Raw genomic sequence first — 19,566 nt, 5'->3', positions numbered from 1 at the left:
TCTGATATATGGTCTCTTAATCTTATGAGGTAAAACAATAAGCTAGCTAGACATATTGTTTACAGTAGTCTAAGCAGATTTATAGACTGGCACTGAGAGAGACCAGTAAGGGCAATGTCTTACAACATTATAGCAGAGCTTGCATGTACAAATCTTAATTTATTTTCTATGGTGAGTTTTTTAGCTAGATTCAGAGTTTCTTCTGCAGCTTAAAGCGGAAGTAAACCCTGGTGGGTTTTTCTTCCCCCCCCCCCCCCCCTTCTTCTCTGCAAAGTAAAGACATAATGTGCTAGCATGCATCACATACTAGCACATTATGTGACACTTACCTGCAAACGAAGCCCGCATTGTCCCCGCTGCAGGGCACATCCATCTTCCTTCCGGGGCAGCGGACTCCGGCTCTGTGACTGACCTGGAATAAGCCATGCTTTCCATCATCCCGAGCACATTACATACCACTCCTCTGCTGTTCAAACTTGCTTCTGTCCCCTCCATACATGTAGGCTGTATGCACTGCAGTCTGTCTCAAAAAAACTCCTGATCTATGACTGGCATGTAGATGAGCATGCATGCTCCTTACTAAAAGTGACACGAGACATCTGTCCATTCTCGTTTACCTTAAGTGTTTTGGACCTGTTCCATATTTGGGCAGCTCATCATAGTAATGGGCCGATAGTGAGGAAAAAGAGGGATTGGGCCCGAGCTAAAATTTCCCAGCTAAAGTTGGTATTTGCATCCCAGAGCATCCCGTGGGTGCCCGCATTTATTTAATGGTGTCATTTTACTCTATTTGTCTCTTACGCATTTAGTTTTGGTCCCTCGCATGAACTCTACATCGCCATAGGACACAGTAGTAATGTGGAAGTCAGCAGCATTATCCACTGAGTGCTGCGGGGACTGAACACTCCCAGAGGTTTTAATTTCTAATTTTAGGGATTTTTCTTGAATGGAGAGTAGGTCTGGCAAGGCAGATGGTGAGAAAGGTAAGTATTCGGTTTTTATTATTTTTAAAGCCAACACATCTGAAATTTCAAGTTAAAAATAATTTATGCATGTACACTTGCAAACTATCGGGGATATTTTGAAAGTACTGAATGTGACCTTAACCAAACATTCACTGCAGGTTTATTTTTCTGGTGGATGTGTTTTTAAATTGCAGTATTTCATTCACCTTATGTCAAGGTTTGGATAGGTTTACAATTTAATTACCAAAAAAAAAAGGGGGGGGGGGGGGGCGTTCATTCTTTTCCAAAATTAGATGTTGACGGATAAAGAAAAACAGTCAAAGCAGGGCCAAGTAATATTCTCAATATGGTAGGTGAACAATCAGTCACCAGTACTTGTAAACAATTTTGGAGGGTATTTATTATTGGAACCATCAAATACTGGGCTGTTTGAAATCCATATGGCAGGATAAGGAGAGGATAGAATTGTGTCCTTGTACTGGAAATGTGCAATAGATCTTGTGTGGGTATAGCAAGGAGTAAGGGATTCATGGAAACATTTGTTACTTACAAACAAAAGCAATGACAAGAAAAAGATCTGGTTTGCTATGGCTTACCTCTCATTTTGAGAATGTTAGTCATAATGTCATGCTTTTTTGCATTGGCTACCTTTTAATGACTGACTTGAAACATTTATAGAGATGAGGAAGTCTGACTTTTTTCTCTGATTTGCTGCATGCTTGATACAGGTCTGCGACCATTTATAGATTGGCGCTAAATATATCTAGGCAACTTTAGTATTTTCAAAGGAAGGAAGCTTACTCATTTTTGTCATGGCATGTGTTCTGTAGCTGTTGCACATGTTTGTCCATGGTTGGCAGAGGTTTCTGTGCTGAGAGCATGTTTATTGTATGCTTCCAGCGCAGTGACCAGGCTGTCTGAGAGAGCTGTCGGTCTCTAGTAATGATCAGAAGGCACCAGAAACAGCTCTCGATCGTGTGGCTACTATGACAGCCAATCAGAGTGGTCACTGGAACGTGCAAACCTTCTGACTCCTTGGGTGTAATAGTCCAGTAAAGGGACTCCGGGGCTGAGGGGTTAAAATGAAACCATATTGATAAATTTTGAGACTATAAAGAAACATAACTTAACCTACCATGTGGTTGGTCAACCTGTTACCCTCCAGCTGTTGTGAACTACAAGTCCCATCGTGCCTCAGTCATGCTTTTAGGGCTGCACGATTCTGACCAAAATGAGAATCACAATTTTTTTTGTTTAGAATAAAAAGATCACGATTCTCTCACGCGGCGTAAAATCGTTCACATTATACAAAAAAAAAAAAAAAATGGACTAAATTTACTGTTTTTTTTAATTCATTAAAGTAATTAAAAAAAAAAAAAAAAAACATTGCATTTGATAGACCGCTGTACAAAATACATCTAGGGTGTGTACTAAAAAAATAAAGATAAAATGTGTGTGTATGTGTGTTTGGGGGTTCTAGGTTCTAAGTAATTTAATTTTCTAGCGAAAGAAAAGATTTTTACTTGAAACCAACAAACATCAGAAAAAGGTTTAGTGTATAAGTGGTTAAACTTTTTTTTTACTTTCACACAGTCTATTCCTTTGACAAATTGTTACAATGTTTATACTTAATTTCAACTGATAAAGAATGTTGTGATTCTTGGCAGACTGCCCAGTTTTTCTCTTCCTTTCTTTTGACGCTGTGGCTTCAGAAGAGCAGAGAGAATTCTTTGCATAGAAAGTATTGTGACACATTTTAGTCAAGATTGTGATAACAATTCTTGGCGATTAATTGTGCAGCTCTAGCTTGTTGTAACTGTCAGCTTTACAATGCCTCATGGGACTTGTAGATCCACAACAGCTGGAGGGCCACAGGTTAAGCACCCATTTTACTATAAGGCCTTCATTTGCTAGTCCTAGTTTTCATGTTGAATAATTTCTGTAGCAAATGCCGACTGCAAAAATGTTTATTGAGCTACCGACTGTGCAGTGTAATTAACTCCTTTTTATATAATAAAAAAAAAAAAAAGATTGTGTGTATTCTCTCACATGGCATACACTAATAACAAGCAATTTAAAAATATTTAGCATTTATTTTGATTTTTTTACTTTCTATAATGCACATGGTTAGTTTTAAACCACACATATTGTGGATTTTGTTGTTCTTTAGGAGTACAACTAATGACAAACAAATGGTTGTTGTTTAGCAGCAAAAGCTTTATACGGTTGATTGTTGTATTTACAGAGTATCTAAATGTTTTGTTTTTTTTTTGTGCTTTAACCTAGCAGAGATGCTATTTTTGGAACTGGGGAAACATAAGTGTGGGTCTTGTTTTTAATGCTTGTCTAGACTTGTGCTTGATATTCCAAATATGTCAGCTTGTTTAGCCTACTCCTCTTTATGGCTGCTTTCCTTTTTCAAAAACGTTCTTTCTTTGAATTCTTTTAGGAGTTTTTTTTTTTTTTTTTTTTTTTTTTTTTTTTTTCCCCCAGAGATTGGCACTGTATTACATTGCTGTAGAGCTAGAATGACCACTGGTGTCTTCAAAAATACACATCGAAGAGGAACCTTCAGAGCCCCATAAAAGTGATCTGGCAGAGCTGCCTGGATTGCGTTCTACCTGAAAGCCGATCACTGGCTGTAAAAATCAATACCAAGCTCACAGCTGCAGCAGCCAAGAGCTTGTTTTTACCATTTGATTACCAGGACTTGTATAAGTGTACCATGGTAAACAAGGGGTTAAACGGCACTAAGATGTCTGAATTTTTAACAAGTGCTTTTAGGTTGGGTACCTAATTCGGTATAGGGGAGAATTAAAAAAATTTAAATAAAAAAAACTCTACAGGCAATATTTCAATTTTAAAGGTCCATATTTCCTGTCACTTTAAATAGTTTGGACCAAGTTGGTCCAGACGAACTATTTGCTTCACTAAGTGTTTCTAAGCATTGTATGTACTGTGTGTAGCTTCAGCTACATACAGTACACAGTAACCCAGAACAGAGCAGTCTGTCTGAGCCGCGCTCAGCCATTCATAGGCAGTTTTGTATTATGTAATGAATACAAAGCTTCCCCCGATTGGCTGAGTGGGAAGGGCGGGCTGATGACATCACACTCAGACTCTGACAAGCAGAGGAAGCTTTGTATTCGTTCAGGCCTTGTTCACACCTAAGTGGTTTTCAGCTTGTAAAACGCTCAGCTCCTTAAGCTCCAAAATGCCCAACAAGCAAAATCCTATTCATTTCACTAACCCCTGTTCACATATGAGCATTTTGTCACTTGAAGCAAAACACCTGAAGCTCAAAAAAGTACATGAGCTTCTTTTTGGCAGATTACAAACGTTTTTGGCCCCATAGACTTCAATAGAAACACCTGGCCTGAGCAGAAAAAAACTCTCATAAAACACTCAAATAGCAGCTCTCCACCTCTAATTTCCTCTCCCTCGCCTCCCCCCAGTGCTTTCTATTGGCTAAACAAAAACGCCTGAAGCTGCAAAACACTTGTAATACATGCTTCAATGAATGAATGACTTGTATAGCGTTCCCTATACGAACTGAATCGCCTCAGGGCGCTTTTCTTGCCACCAGTGTCCATCTGCAGCTATTTATGCGGTCCTATAACCTGTAGAGTCCCGACACACTTACAACATTGACATACACATACACATATTATGGCCAATTTTTTTTTGGACAGGGTCTAATTAACCTACCAGCATGTCTTTGGAGTGTGGGAGTGCTTGAAAAAAAGCTTTAAAAAAACCTGAAAAACACCAGTAAATCTTATCGCTCAGCTGTGATTGGAGCCTCACAGAATGCAAAACTGCCTATGAATGGCTGAGTGCCACTCAGCCACACTCTGTGTTCCGAGTGTGTGACGAGAAGTCTGTTTCACAGCTGATATTGGTGCCAATACTAAGCATTTGCACAAACCACCAATACCTTTTGCGGTACAATTTGAGTATATACAAAATGAATGGGCTTAAATCGCACTGCAAAGAATTGCATGTGATTTTTCAACAGCAATGTGGTGCCATCTCCCGTCCGCATCACATACAGTTTCCTGCACCACTCCTTTGTGAACTATGGCTTGCCATAGTGACTTCAGCCTGGGTTCACACCGGAGAGGTGCAGGAAACTGCATGTGATTCCTACAGTCCTCGTCTCCCTGCTACTTTTAACTATGGCTTTTGTGGGCTCAGGGCACATCTCTGTCCCTTGTGAATATTTCCACTGCATGGATGGCTTTTTCTCATACTGAGTGGGCTTTGTCTCTCCCTCTCCCTCCCTCCAAGTTCTTTTTGGTCTCTGTTTTTGTAATCCATTCTTCTTTGGAGGAAAGCTTCTTGAAAAAAATGGGTATCCCCATTAACTGTGTACATCTCCTCCTATTTACTGACATCCAGAACCATTTAAGCTTTTGCTAGAGCCTTTCTTCATCCAGTTTTAGCCATTGCTCTGTTTTCTCAGATGTTAACTGAATAAGCCAAACTTATGCACACTGGCCTGGCCAGTGATAATTTCTTCCCTGCCTATGTGGTATTCACGGATCAACTTGTGCAAGGTATTTGCAAACCTTCCTTGCACAACGCTCTTGGTGTTTACAGGATTTATAAACTTTTAAGTGCTGTTCTGCCTGTCAATCCTCATGAAAAAAAAATTACAGATCACCCTGGGGATTATTGGGGGGATAGTCTTTTTGGGGTGATGATAGATGAGACTATTGGGGGCTGTGCTTGGGTTGGGGCAAAATCTTTTTTTATTTATTTATTTATTTTTTTACCACAAGCTAAAAAGTCCAAAAAAAAAAAAAAAAAGTGTTGCAAATCCAGTCCTTTTTTTGTTCTCGGCTCACAGACCTTTTTTTCACTTCTGACATGGGCAGCAAGTCTTGCGAGTATTCAGTCTCCTCAGGATGCAAATCTGCCAAGTCCGTCAAGTAGTCTACCTTTTGCATGAAGGCTTGATCTGCTCTTCCCAAATTCAGGGGTAATTTTATGGATTGTTGCATATCTGACAACTGTGTTTGGGAGCTGATGGAGTCTGGTTACAAGGTAGAATTATATTCTTCGGCCCACTTCTTCATGTCAAACCTTCGCCCGTGTCCTCAGCGACTTCAGGATTTACAAAAAAGGCAATTTCTGATCCCTTGTTATGGGGATTATTGCCATTTCCCTCCAAATTTTACTCAAGCCTTTTTACAGTCTCCAAGAAGGATGAAGTTCACCCAATTTTGAACCTAAGTCTTTCAACACATACAGTATCTGCAGTATATTTAATGTGTGTATGTATGTGTGTGTGTGTGTGTATGTATGTATGTGTATGTATATGTATATATATATATATATATATATATATATATATATATATATATATATATATATATATATATATATATATATATATATATATATATATATACACACACAGGCAAAAAAGTATTTAGTCAGCCACCAATTGTGCAAGTTCCCCACTTAAAAAGATGAGAGAAGCCTGTAATTGTCATCATAGATATACCTCAACTATGAGAGACAAAATGTGGAAACAAATCCAGACAATCACATTGTCTGACTTTGAAAGAATTTATTTGCAAATTTTGGTGGTAAATAAGTATTTGGTCACCTACAAACAAGCAAGATTTCTGGCTCTCACAGCCTGTATCTTCTTTAAGCGGCTCCTCAGTCCTCCACTCAGTGCCTGTATTAATGGCACCTGTTTGAACTTATCAGTATAAGACACCTGTGCACAATCTCAAACGGTCACACTCCAAACTCTAGTATGGTGAAGACCAAAGCGCTGTCGAAGGACACCAGAAACAAAATTGTAGACCTGGGAAGACTGAATCTGCAATAGGCAAGCAGCTTGGTGTGAAGTTGCTAGCACTCCAACTGCTGCCTTTTCAGCTGGTAGACTCTGCCCCCTTTCGTGAATTTGTGTAATGTGCAGTGCCTCGGTGACAAGTTCCCAAACGCTAATTTATTTTCATGGAAGGCCATTCTGGCTCTCTACCGGCATGTGGAAGGCAATGTCTTGGCCTCGTTGGACAGGGCGGTTAGTGGTAAGGTGCATATTACCGCTGACTCATGGTCCAGCAGGCATGGACGGGGACATTACCTTTCTTTCACGGCGCTATGGGCAACTCTGCTGGAACGGATGCAGGACAGGGTGAAGTATTGTTGGAGCTTGTTCTGCTACCACGCCTCCAAAATTCTAGTAGTGGTGATTCTGCCACACCTCTCGCCTCCACCCTCTCCTCTTCTTCTTCTTCTTCCTCTGTGGCCTCTTCCTCTGCAGATTTGTCCTTGGAACCATTGGTGCTTCGTAGGCGTTCAAGGGGCTACACAAGCACGCAGGCAAAAAAATGCCACGTGGCGCTTGATTTGGTCTGCTTAGGGGACAGGAGCCACACTGGGGCAGAGATTCTGTCAGCTCTGCAGGGGCAGACTCCGAGGTTGTTCACGCTAGCTTAAGCCAGGAATGGTGGTTTGCAACAATGGTACCAACCTGCTCTCCGCCCTCCTACAGGGACACTTGACCCATGTTTCCTGTTTAGCTCACATCCTTAATTTGCCAGGGCAGTGGTTCTTGTGCAGGTACCCGGTCTTATAGGATCTCCTGAGGCAGGCCAGGAAAGTCTGTGGGCATTTTCGTCGGTCATATAATGCCAGTACTCGGCTTGCTGACCTTCAAAGGGAATGCAACCTGCCCAAGAACCACCTCATTTGTGACATGCCCACCAGGTGGAACTCAACGTTACAGCGGCTGCACACGCAGCAGAGGGCCATCAATGCGTACCTGTGTGAGTGTGGCACCAGGACAGGGTCAGGTGAGCCAGTGGCTACTGATCAAGGATGCATGCACTGTACTGTCACCATTTGAGGAGGCCACGAGGATGGTGAGCAGTGATAGTGCATGCATCAGTGATACTGTCCCTCTTGTCTTCCTGTTGGAGCACACGCTTCGTGGAATAATGTACAGGGCACTTGAGGCAGAGGGAGGAAGAGGAGGATTTCCTTATCTCTCAAGGTCCCCTTTATCCAGACAGTATTCCTGTGGGCCCTCCGATCACAGAAAGATGGCTCATGATCCTTCTGAAACATCTCTGGAACTAACTCCTCATTTGTAACATCTGGATCTACTCCTGACCACTGCTCGGGCTAGATTGTTTCTTCCACATGTGAAACTTCAGCCTTTGTAATGTCACATGCAAGCTCTCTAGTTCCAGAGTCATCTGATTACCCTCTTTGCATGGGAGTCCTGAGCCTATTGATAGCCTACTTAGGCTAGTCCTTTTTTGCTCAGTTTCTCTCCAGACCTCTCCCATGCAAGATTTGGTTGTCATACAAGTCAATCAAGTCCCTGAACAGACCACTTCATTAGCTACTGAGGACCTGTATATCCCTAACCTAGTGGCTTACGATTCTCACTCTGCATTCTGAAACCTTTCCTTCCCATCTTCTGGAAGGTCCTCATGATGGATGACAGCTGTATAGGTTTGGCAGGAGTGCTGGGTTGGTGGAGAAATCTTCTCTCCCAATCGGCATCATGGAGCTTCAGACAATTTATGTCTGCAGCATTGAACCATCCTGCTTGAAGACCACCTGATTCGGTTTCAGTCGGACAACGCCAAGGTTGTGGGTGTACATTTGTCATCAGAGAGGAACCAAAAGTCTTGTAGCAGCAAGAGAGGTAGATTGGATCTTGCCCTGGGCAAAACTTCAAGTTCCTGCCTTGTTCCCTTTGATTATTCCAGGCATAGACCATTGGCAGACTGACTTCCTCAGTCAACAGCATGTGGTCCCTACACTGTGTTCCAGGACCTGCTTTGCAAGTGGGGTATGTCAGATGGTAGCCCACCTTCTTGTTTTCAGGTTAAACTGCAATTTGGACAGGTTGGTGTCCAAGAACCGCCATCTATGAGAAGCTGTGAATTCTGTCATGGCTCTGTGGAATCAGTACACCCTAATCTTTGCCTTTTTCTCTTTGAATACCACCTCTTTGACTGCTTCACAGGATTGAGTAGGAGTGCGTTCTGATGATAATCATAGCTTTGGACTGGTGCTGACAGATTTAGTATGCCGACCAGGTAAGATTGCTGGTGGAGACGCTGGGCTCTTCCAGATCATTTGCATTGATTTACAAAAATTTAGAGGACCCATTTGCCAACCTGATTAACAATAGTTTTCCTTAACACCATGGCTGTTGAAGCCCAGGTTTTGGAAGTCAGGGACTTCTCTGAATTTGTGTTTTCCTATGATGCTAAAAGGCTACATCCCATAAAATCTATCATAGAACATAAAAGGCAAACTTAATTTGGTATGACTCTTGGAGTGGTCATTCTAAGAGTTTCACCATGGGACAAATCCTCTTTCCTACAGCTGGACTTGACCAGTGTTTTGTTTCTCAGGACTATCAAGAGCCAGGGTTTGGGCTGTTTTATTTGGTTTTAGAGTTTGCCTCTTACTCCTTGATTAGGACCTTTTGTACATACTTTGCCTTTTTTCTTCCCCTTTTCACTTGATCTAAATCTGGTTTTCTTTGTGCTTCAGAAACCCCTGTTAAAACCCATAAGATACCTTCCGCTCTCTATACTCTGTACTACAAGGAGATATTCCTTGTAGTCATTACCACTGAGATGAGTGTCTGAACTGGTGGCCTTATCCTACTTTAAAACCTTTTCTGGTTTACATAGGGGCAAGGTGGTGTTGAGGCCCAGACCTTCTTGACTAAAGTAGCACTTTAACTGGGGAATGGGGATTCAACTTTCTCTGCTATTACCACCATCGCAGGGGGGAGAATAATGTTCACTGACCTGTGTGTGTATGGAGGGGGGCTTTAATAGTACTGACACTACTGTACTGTACAGTACTGGTGGCTATTATTGTGTCCACGGACACTAATGTTGCGTGTTATAATTGACCCACTGACACCAGTGCTGAGGCTTTTTTTTGTGCTCCAATTTCTTTGGTGTGCATTGCAAAGCACTACAAAAAAATGGAGCAGGCCCAACATTTTTGGACGTTGATGTGGTGCTATTGTGTGGCCCTCCTATCATTTTCAAGTTATCCACCACTACTTTGGACAGACCATGCCTTCTCCTATATTTTGAATTTCTTTCACTTTTTTTTATTTTTTATATGCTCTGAACATTTTCAAGTACTAATAGAGTAGTCATTATATTGCAAGAATAGATTTCGGTGTGTGGGTAGACAAATGCAGAGAATACAGAATGCAAATATACATACTGTATGGTCTCAGATATCAGGAGCGGTTATGGGAGTGTTGATATAAAGTGGTGGTCTGGTTCCAGGTGCATAGGTGAGGCCTCCCACATTGCTCATACAATGTGTTTGGGGATGTGCATCGCATACATGTTTTTGTAGTAAAGTTTAGTAGCATTTGTTTTTTTGGGGTAGAGGGTGGGGTGATGAGGAATGCTTGAAGAGGAAGAAAGGGTCGGACAACCAAATTTCGGTGCTGAAAATCAGACTAGCGGTGCAGTACTAAGAAATAGGAGAGTAGAGAGAAAGTAATGAAGAGAAGACTATGGGGGTGAAGAGGGAAGGGTTGGGGGGGGGGGGGGCTGGCCAGATCACTTTTCTGGTCCCTTGTATTGAAAGAAGTGAGTGATCAATGTTAGAGCTGATGTCCAGGCTTACTTTCACTTTAAGTGGTTCACTTGGGACAAGCTGGCCCAAACAAGCTTTTTCCTTCATTGGCATCTAGGTGCATTATATAAACTGTTGCCCTACATACAGTATATAGCACTGTGTTCCTGGTGTGAGAGGAGACCTTCCTGTCTCCTGCCCGGAACAAAATGCCGTCTGGGCTGAGCAGAACTTGGTGAATATCAATGAATACAAAGCTTCCTCTGAGTCGGAGGGGCGGGCCGACGACGTAACAGTCTGACTCGGCCAATCAGAGGAAGCTTTGTATTCATTGATAGAATACGAAGCTGCCTATGAATGGCTGAGTGCTGCTCATCTCGACACTATTTTATTCTGGGTGTGAGACAGGAAGCTCTGCTCTCACACCTGGGACACAGTTCTGTATATCATGATTTTAACTGAGGCTGCATCCAGTTTATACAGCTCACCCAGTGGGCACACAAGTTTGGCTCAAGCTATTTAAAAGTGTAAGTAAACCTGGACATCCATTTTTAAAGAGGTTGTAAACCCAGAGAGAAAATATAGAAAAAAAGCCTGTAAGACAAAGGCAGAATAAACTAGCATGCACGACATACTAGCTCATTATGAAATACTTTTACCTTAGAATGAAGCCCTGCAGCAGCTCCCACAAACTGATGTGAAGGGCCGCGATTACATCAATCCTGCGCTTGCGCGTGGGAGCAGCCATTTATGGCACGGGCTTTGAAGGTCAGGCACGGTAAGCCGGACCTTTAGATCGCATACACCGATGATGCCAGTACCTACAGGTAAGCCTTATTATAGGCTTACCTGTAGATACAATATCCTTTAAGGTTTTGGTTTTATTCCAGCCAAAGAGTCTGTCTTTAGAAATTTGGAATGGGTGTCCCTATGTAGAAAAGGGAGCTATCCATAATATGCTAGACTCACAATTTTGAATCCTGCAACTCATGAACATGAATTTTAAATGCCTTATACTCGCAAGACTCTGCCACTCTGCTCCCTCACCCTGGATCACACTGCTGCCTTTTACACACAATGCTTGGGCTTGCTGCCCCCATCCTGCATTCTTCATCACGCTGCTGCCTTACACAGACTCTTAATTGGATTTCGCCTCCTTATCCACCCATATGCTCAAGCTCTGTACTCCCTCCTAGAGTGTGTGATCAGCACTGCCATTGGAATTCCCCTCCTTCTCCACCTCCCTCCCTCAGTTCACAGGAGCCGGAACTACAGAGGAGGCATCGGTTATCAATGCGCTGATTGGAGACATCATTGGAAGTTATATGTCCACCACAATGTTGATTTGCAGCAGAACGCCTGGGGACCACCAACATTTTCTTGTGGTCCATGGACCACTAGTTGGACACTGCTGAGCTAGTATATGCACCCAAATATAGAAGCATATCTCCTTTTAGAGTATGTTTAGTATTTGAGTAGGTATCAATGCCTTATCCCAGGATTCTGCAGTGGTTCCTTCTGGACAGTGTTTATAGGCTACATTGTTTATTTGCTTGTTTCTCTCTTGTGTTTTTTCTAGGGAATTCGTCCACTCAAAGTACTTATGTTGGGTTGGTTTTCTTCTCTCTAAGGAGTAGACCTCCGCAGTGCCTTTCCCCCCTCGCGCCCCTGTGATGGATGACAGGAGCGGTGAGTTACTTAGACATCGGTTCTTTTTTAAATTTATTTTAATATGTTTGTTGGTTTTGTTATAAAGAGAAGCAAATGGTACAAGTGTAACAATTTACAATATGGGGAAGATAAAGTAGAATACAATACAAGCAGTCATTATTCATAAGTTAGATGACAAGCATGCCAAAGGTAAGTAGTCTTGTGTTCCAATCTAAGGAACAGTTGAATAATCAGTAAGTGTGGCATCAACACTAAAAAAAAAAAAAAAAATCCTTATGAAAGAGAGCAGAGAAAGAGAAGTAAAAAGAGAGATAAATGGTCAATAGATGTGGGTGAGGGAAAAGGGCAGGGCGGGAGACATGACACAGGGGAGATCTAGTTACAACCCAAAAATATCAGACTGTGGGCTAGTATGAAACGGTAATATTTGGATGGCTGTATGTGATTTGTGGATCCCATGTTTTGAGAAACTTGTCATTGCTATTGGTAAAGATTCTAGGTAATTGTTCTTTGACAAAAACAAAACCTCAGTTCAAGATTCGACTTCAGAGAAATTTGTTAACTGTTTCTTCCTCTTCTATGCCTTGGTTTTCATCAGCTTGGGAGCTGGGAGGACAAAATGAACTAACTTAAAGCAGAGTTCCGCCAAATTTTTTTTTTTTTTTTTTTTAAAGTCAGCAGCTACAAATACTGCAGCTGCTGACTTTTAAAATATGGCCACTTACCTGTCCAGGGTGCCCGTGATGTTGGCACCCTAAGCGATCGGCTTCAGGTCACGAGACACCAGCTAGAGCTGGTGTGCTCGTTCCCGGTCAGCGAAGGATCGCAGTCAGGTAAGTAAAACGGGGGGCTCGGGCGGGCTGCAGCACCTCAGGAGGTTTTTCACCTTTAATGCAGTAAGGCGCAAAACCCTGAGGGTTTACAACCCCTTTAATACTGTAGCTGCTGACTTTCAATATAAGGACACTTACCTGTCCAGGGATTCAGCAATGTTGGCACCTGAGCGGGTTCTTCAATCAGCTTCAAGTGAAGGCATCGGCAGCTTCATGAAGGGATACCAAAATTGGCAGCGCACTTTAGTTGCAGTTATATGCACTGCTTTATGTACTCTACAAGTCCCATAGTCCCTAGGCAATATCAGGAGATAGCAAGAGAGGGTCGCTATGTTCCTTCATACAACGAGACCAAGGAGAACGAACACATTGGCCCTCTAACAGGAAGTCCTATGACAACAGCAAAAAAACCCCACAAAATAATGGAATTTGGAGGTAACTGATTATACGTTTCAAGAAAAATATTTTTCCAATTCTACATCACAGGACACAGCATCTAAGTCTTAGACCATGGGTTATGTAGATGCATTAAGGTGATTAAACACTGGACATCCCACTTCGAGCAAGCGTCGCTTTATTACTATTGTCCTTTAGTGAACAGACATGTTCTTTCCTTTTTATTAAGTTTTCCCATTTATTATATTTTCTTCAAGGTTCTTCTACCATACAAACTATAGGAATGGGTCAGCAGGCCCTTTGTCAGCTCGCACTCAGCTTACTGTATAATTTCATCAAAGGGTCCTGATTCTGTTAGTCCTGGCTGCTTTCCCCAGTCTGCCTACCTCAGTGACCTCCTTATCTCCTTCTGGCACACTGTCCTCATCCTGTTTTATCCAGGGAGGAGTTCTCGGCCACTATGTCTGAACTTATGGATGGGCATTCACCCTTTTAGAGACTTCCGAGCACAGAGGCTGCAAGTGAGATCCCTCTTTTCATCCCTCTTCCTAAAGAAATGATCGGTCACAGTCCTGGACCCATCTATTTCCTTCCTTAACAAAACCTTACAGTAACTGCCCCTAAGGAAATGCCTGCCATCAAGGCTCCTCTGAGAAGGTTAGAAGCCCTCTTCGAGGTCTTGTTCTCTTTTGGCTAGTACTGATTTTCAACCTTCTGTTGCGACCATATCTATCTATTAGATCTGGGCTTTTGGGTTAAAAAAACATGACTTCGAACCCTGGATCCATTATGATGGATTATCTACCCTCCAACCTCAACGGCTCTTGTTCATAGCCTTGCAGTACTGTGTTGGTGGCTTAGCAGATACTTTTCACCAAATATTCAGGGTTGGTCCCCCTTTCTGTGCATGTGAAGGATCCTTTTGGCTCAAGTGTTGGTCTGTGTAGGCCTTATGCGGATGCCCTTTGTTGACGACTTGGACTCTTACAGTGAGGGGGAGGGGTGGTATGTACGTTTGCCAACTGACGAAGAAATGATCAGTCTATAATTTTAATGGTAGGTTTATTTTAACAGAGACAGAATAACAAAAATATTTAGAAAAAGTAATTTAAAAGTATAAATTGATTAGCATTTTAATGATTGAAATAAGTATTTGACCCCATTTGCAAAATATGACTGGTGGCAAAACCCTTGGTATGTCCTGGCAGAGGCTGAGAGCACTGTTTGGTTGCCGATCAACAGAACTTTTTCATACTTGCCCCTTTGTCAGAAGCTGGCCCAGCTGCCGTACACACTAGTTGAATGTCGGCTGGTTTCTATTGAACCGGCCAATGCCGCTCATGTTTATGGCCCTTAAAACTCCAAATCTGTTGAGTCTGGGAATCGCCCTTTCCACAGTGAGTCGAGAATGTTTCAGTGATTAGGTCCGAAACACTGTATCCAGGAACTAAAACTAGGATCTGCCTCCCCCCTGCTTTATGCTGACAATTTACTGCCCTCCCCAAAAAAGCAGATGATCTTTATTATGCTCTCAAGCTGCTCCTTTCGCAGATTATTGGCCCTGTCCCAGAAGACAAGTTTAAAGGGTTATACTCAACCCATTCACTGTCCCAAAAACCAAAAGAGGGCATTTGTCCTGTTCTGGATCTAAAGATTCTTATCATATTCCTTGGAGTTCAGAAATTCCATACAGAAACGAAGGCCAAGTATTGTTTCCCTTCAACTGAGAGACCTTCTGGCCTCTGTCAACATTAGGGATGTGCATCCTCATTTTCCCTTTGAATCAATGCCAACTGCATTTTGCTGTGGTGCACACCACAACTGATTTGTTGCCATTCTGTGTGGCCTGTCCATGGCACCCCGAGTCTTTGCCAAGGAGTTGGCTACTGTTCTAACCCTGCTTGTACACGTGCAGACCCTACAGAAGTTCAGATGGATCTTAAATCTTAAACGGCACTAGAACTAACCCACGTCATGGAGTTCTTGTTTACGGTTAATCTGGTAGGTATTCAAATGTCATCTGATGCCAGGTTTGGGTGTAAGGTGCTTCAGCTTGTGCCCTTTCGACCATGTCTTTTGACCCATTTTCACATGGCACTTGTACATGGTGTTTGCTGTTATGCTCCTCAGTTTGTATCACTTTTGGATATTCCATGGTCTAACTGATCCTGTGTCCTGTAATATACAATTAAGACACAGGACAAAGGTCCCTCACCTCTGCTCCTTTTCGCTTCACACCCTAATGCTTGCTAGGAGTCGGCAAGGTTATGTTAGCGCTTTCTCTTAGTGCACTTTCACACAGCCTGCTGCGCTATCCCAGAAGCCTGGGTGCAGCATTATGTACCTTCTCGGCCTTTTGGCTAAGATCAAGTGTAGTATCTGTTCTTATCAGTTGCCAAAGGAGGCGCTGGTCCATCCCTATAGAGGGTTTGGGCGGCGCTCTCCGATGGTGTAATTTGCATCCCGAAGGATGGTTTCGGTAGGGGCCACGTCGTGCCGCCCGACAGTAAACTGGGGGCCGATGCATGGTCGAGTCTGAGCCATCTGGAAGGATGCACCTGGTGAGGGCGGAGAAACACTGGGTCGAAGCCAGGGGAGGGGACCCTGGCAGACCGGCTTGGATTGTGGCAGCTTTAGCCCCAGTCAGTTTTTCGGGATTGGAACGCTTGTTCCCCTTTAGCCTGGAGGGGGGAACGGTCAGTACGTCCTGGATGTAATTAGGTGGGAGTGACGGGAGTGAGGGTGGGACCTGATGGTAAAGGGTCTCACTAAGCTCCTTGATCTCCATGCCTTCCTGATAGGGGTGGGGGCTGTTGTGGTCTGGGCTGGGCTGTCGGGGATGCTTTTGTTGGAAAGCCCATGGTGATGTGCCCCTGGAGTGGCAGTCCAGGGGTGCCTTCTTTCACTGTGCGTCAGCACTTTGATTTAGGCACCTAGGTCACGTCACCATTACACGCTTTTTTTACACCTGCCTCTAGGGCCCGGCCTTTTGGCTAGGACCAGAGGAATTTTTGATTCCTGGCCGGAGGGCCGGCCATTGTATCTCACAATGGTCACTTTTCACTCTCCTCTTCACTATCCCTTCCCCACTTTTTATTTATTTTATCTTTGTGTGTTTGTCACTGTGTGTCACTTCACGTTTGATTAGTAGGGTGTCGGTCCTCGGACCAATCCTGAACGTCTTGTGGGAGAGCGGACATAGGCCTTCTGGCTTGGTCCAATCTCCATGAGGGGGGGCCTACCTTCGGGGAAGCCCCCTACAGTACCAAGTACCTAGGAGGTTCTGTTTCGGCAGTCCTCCCGGGGAAAGGAGGGATTCCGGTTTCGTCCGGGTCCCACTTTGTTGAGTCTGGTACCTCAGTCCCTGTCTGGAGCCTAACGCCCCGGGGGATCAGGGTATGGTCCTTCTTTTGGAGGACATCAGGCACCCGTCTGCACTTTTTAGTGTGTCACTCTTTTTATGTGTGTGCACTTTTTTTATGCACCGGGTGGAAGTTTTTTGGGTGTGTTTGCACGCCATGGGCTTTTTCAATAGAAAAATTATGTACCTGCGGCTTACCCATTAGTTCCCATAGACTTCTAATAAATTGCGTGTTTTTGGTATGTTTTCTGAAATCGTACCAAAAGTCTTACATGCTCCTGGTTTCCCTTTTCAGAAAAGCACCAAAAATGCCTGATCTAATGATCTATGGGGAATTCTGGGTAACCCACATGAAAATTGTTAGTGAGCTGCGGGGAAGCCACAGCAGGGCAGTATGAAAGGTGCTTTATAACTTTTGCTTGCTTATGTCTAATCATCTGAAGACAGGTGCATAACCCTTGGTCTAAAGCCATCTCAACACATGATCAGTATATCGCTTTCGAAGCGATCGTACAGTAATCTGATCATTCGTACACAGTATTTGTCTGACGTTCTCCAATGGATAAACGGGAAAAATGTTCTCGATCAATACCAGATTGTAAGATTTTTGTTTTTTTTCATCAGTACAGTTTTTGACCGAAAATAGAAAACAAATACATTACATCATGTCGGTATTTTTATTCTTTCATACGAGAATTTTTTCGTACTTTAGTAACCTATTTGTTTTCGATATGGAGACTAGCATGCAAAAAATAAATAAAAAACAGACGATTATTCGTCCGATAATCTCATTGCGTGTGCTAGGCTTAAGACTCTGATCCTGTGTCCTGTAATGTACTCCAAAAAAATGATTTCACAGGTAAGTCGAAAATCCTGTTTATATTGTACACATAAACAGTTGTCCCTTTTTTATTTCATTTAGATATACATGTTTCTCATAGTCCACAAGAGGGCAGTATAGCACAACATATGCATGGGGACCGTTTGTTATTTATTTCTTTCTGTTTCTTTAAAGTAAATTCACAGGGACATGCATGTTCCATGTCATTGACTGAATTATTAAAGCAAGAGGGGCAGCATGATAGCCAGGAAACTAGCATTATCACTTTACTTGTGTTCAAGATAAGTTGGCACTATTAACAGATAAATATGTATAGTATACGAAAGTATGGATACAACTTTTTATTGTGATCACTTTTTGTGGATTGCAGGTTTCTTGTCCGTTATCTTTTAAGTATTGTTGCCTTTCTCTGGTTTTAAATGCCTCATGTTCTAAGAAAAAAAGTAGAAATTTCACATTTTTAAAAAGAGTATTTTCAATGTCAGTTTCCATTATGCTTTTTTTCTACCAGGGGAGAAAATGAAATGGTTTTGTTGTCCTATTTGAAATAATGGGATTTTTATATACAACTTACCTGTAAAATCCTTTTCTTGAGAGTACATCACGGGACACAGGAGCTTCATTACATAGTGGGTTATATAGGCAACTCTGGTGATTGGACACTGGTTAACCCCAATTAAGGAGAATTCCTCCCCTATATAACCCCTCCCATATGGGAGGCACCTTCGTTTTGTAGCAAAGCAATAAGAAACCACGTAAAACCCAAGAGGGGCAGGAGCTCTGTGTCCCGTGATGTACTCTCAAGAAAAGGATTTTACAGGTAAGCAGTATATAAAAATCCAATTTTCTTGATCATACATCACAGGACACAGGAGCTTCATTGCATAGTGGGATGTCCCAAAGCAATGCACAGATTGAGGGGAGGGAGACACAGATCATAATTATAGACCGCCAGGGACCGGAGGACCTAAACTGCAGCCTGCAGTACACTGCGCCCAAAGGCGATATCCTCTTGCCCTCTGACATCCACCTGATAGAATCTGGTGAATGTGTGGACTGATGACCAAGTTGCAGCCTTACAGATCTGAGCCAGGGAGGCTTGGTGATGCACTGCCCAAGAAGCACTTACAGCCCTAGTAGAGTGCGCTTTCACTTGAAAAGGAGGAATCTTCCCCTTTACACTATAGGCCTGAGAAATAACCTGTCTAATCCACCTTGAGAGAGTGGATTTTGACGCCGCCTGGCCCTTCCTAGGGCCTTCCGGCAAAATAAACAAGCAATCAGTTTTCCTTATCTGAGCAGTTGCTTGAAGATATATACTGATTGCTCTAACCACATCCAAAGTGTGCAAAGATTCTTCTTCTACGGACTGTGGGTCCGGAAAAAAGGATGGTAGGATTACGTCTTGATTCAAATGGAATCCCGAAACCACCTTGGGTAGAAAGGACCTGTTGGGACGCATGACCACCCGGTCCTAATGAATAATTAGATACGGCTCCTTGCTGGAAAGAGCTGCTAGCTCTGATACTCTTCTAGCCGTAGATATGGCTACCAAGAAGACCAATTTTTTAGTCAGGAGAGCTAATGAAGCCAGATGCAAAGGTTCAAATGGTTGCCCCTGCAAAGCCGAGAGAACCAAATTCAGATCCCATGGGCATACCGGAGGTTTGACTGGCGGTCTTATCCGCATGGCCCCCTGGATGAAAGCCCGCACCAGGGAATGCGATGCAAGTGGCTTCTGAAAAACACTGACAGGGCCGAAATCTGCACCTTGATAGTGCTTATGGCCAAATTAATTTCTAGGCCTGACTGGAGAAAGATCAAGATCCTGCTAATGACATACCTTCTAGGATGCCATTTCCTGAGTTCACACCAGCAAACATATGCCCTCCAGAT

At 43.0% G+C, this 19,566-nt stretch overlaps 1 protein-coding gene and 1 pseudogene across 2 annotated transcripts in view; both read left to right on the top strand.

The window, feature by feature from the left end:
- PHACTR4 (phosphatase and actin regulator 4) overlaps positions 1 to 19,566 on the top strand; it is a 94,848-nt gene that overhangs the window by 36,165 nt on the left and 39,117 nt on the right. Inside the window, exon 3 of one of the 2 annotated variants that reach the window (XM_077481005.1) lies at positions 12,148 to 12,257. The exons of the other annotated variant lie outside the window; for it this stretch is intronic. Within the exon in view, the coding sequence (XP_077337131.1) occupies positions 12,242 to 12,257 (16 nt within the window). The 5' untranslated portion in view covers positions 12,148 to 12,241. The remainder of the gene's footprint in view (positions 1 to 12,147; positions 12,258 to 19,566) is intronic. 2 annotated transcript variants of the gene reach the window in all.
- LOC143986331 (U2 spliceosomal RNA) lies at positions 15,809 to 15,913 on the top strand (annotated as a pseudogene).

Source organism: Lithobates pipiens, unplaced genomic scaffold (genome assembly GCF_037356315.1).
Source record: "Lithobates pipiens isolate NorthernLeopardFrog02 unplaced genomic scaffold, aLitPip1_a1.2 Scaffold_16, whole genome shotgun sequence".
Lineage (NCBI taxonomy): Eukaryota > Metazoa > Chordata > Amphibia > Anura > Ranidae > Lithobates > Lithobates pipiens.
This window is presented reverse-complemented; position numbering and strand designations above follow the sequence as displayed.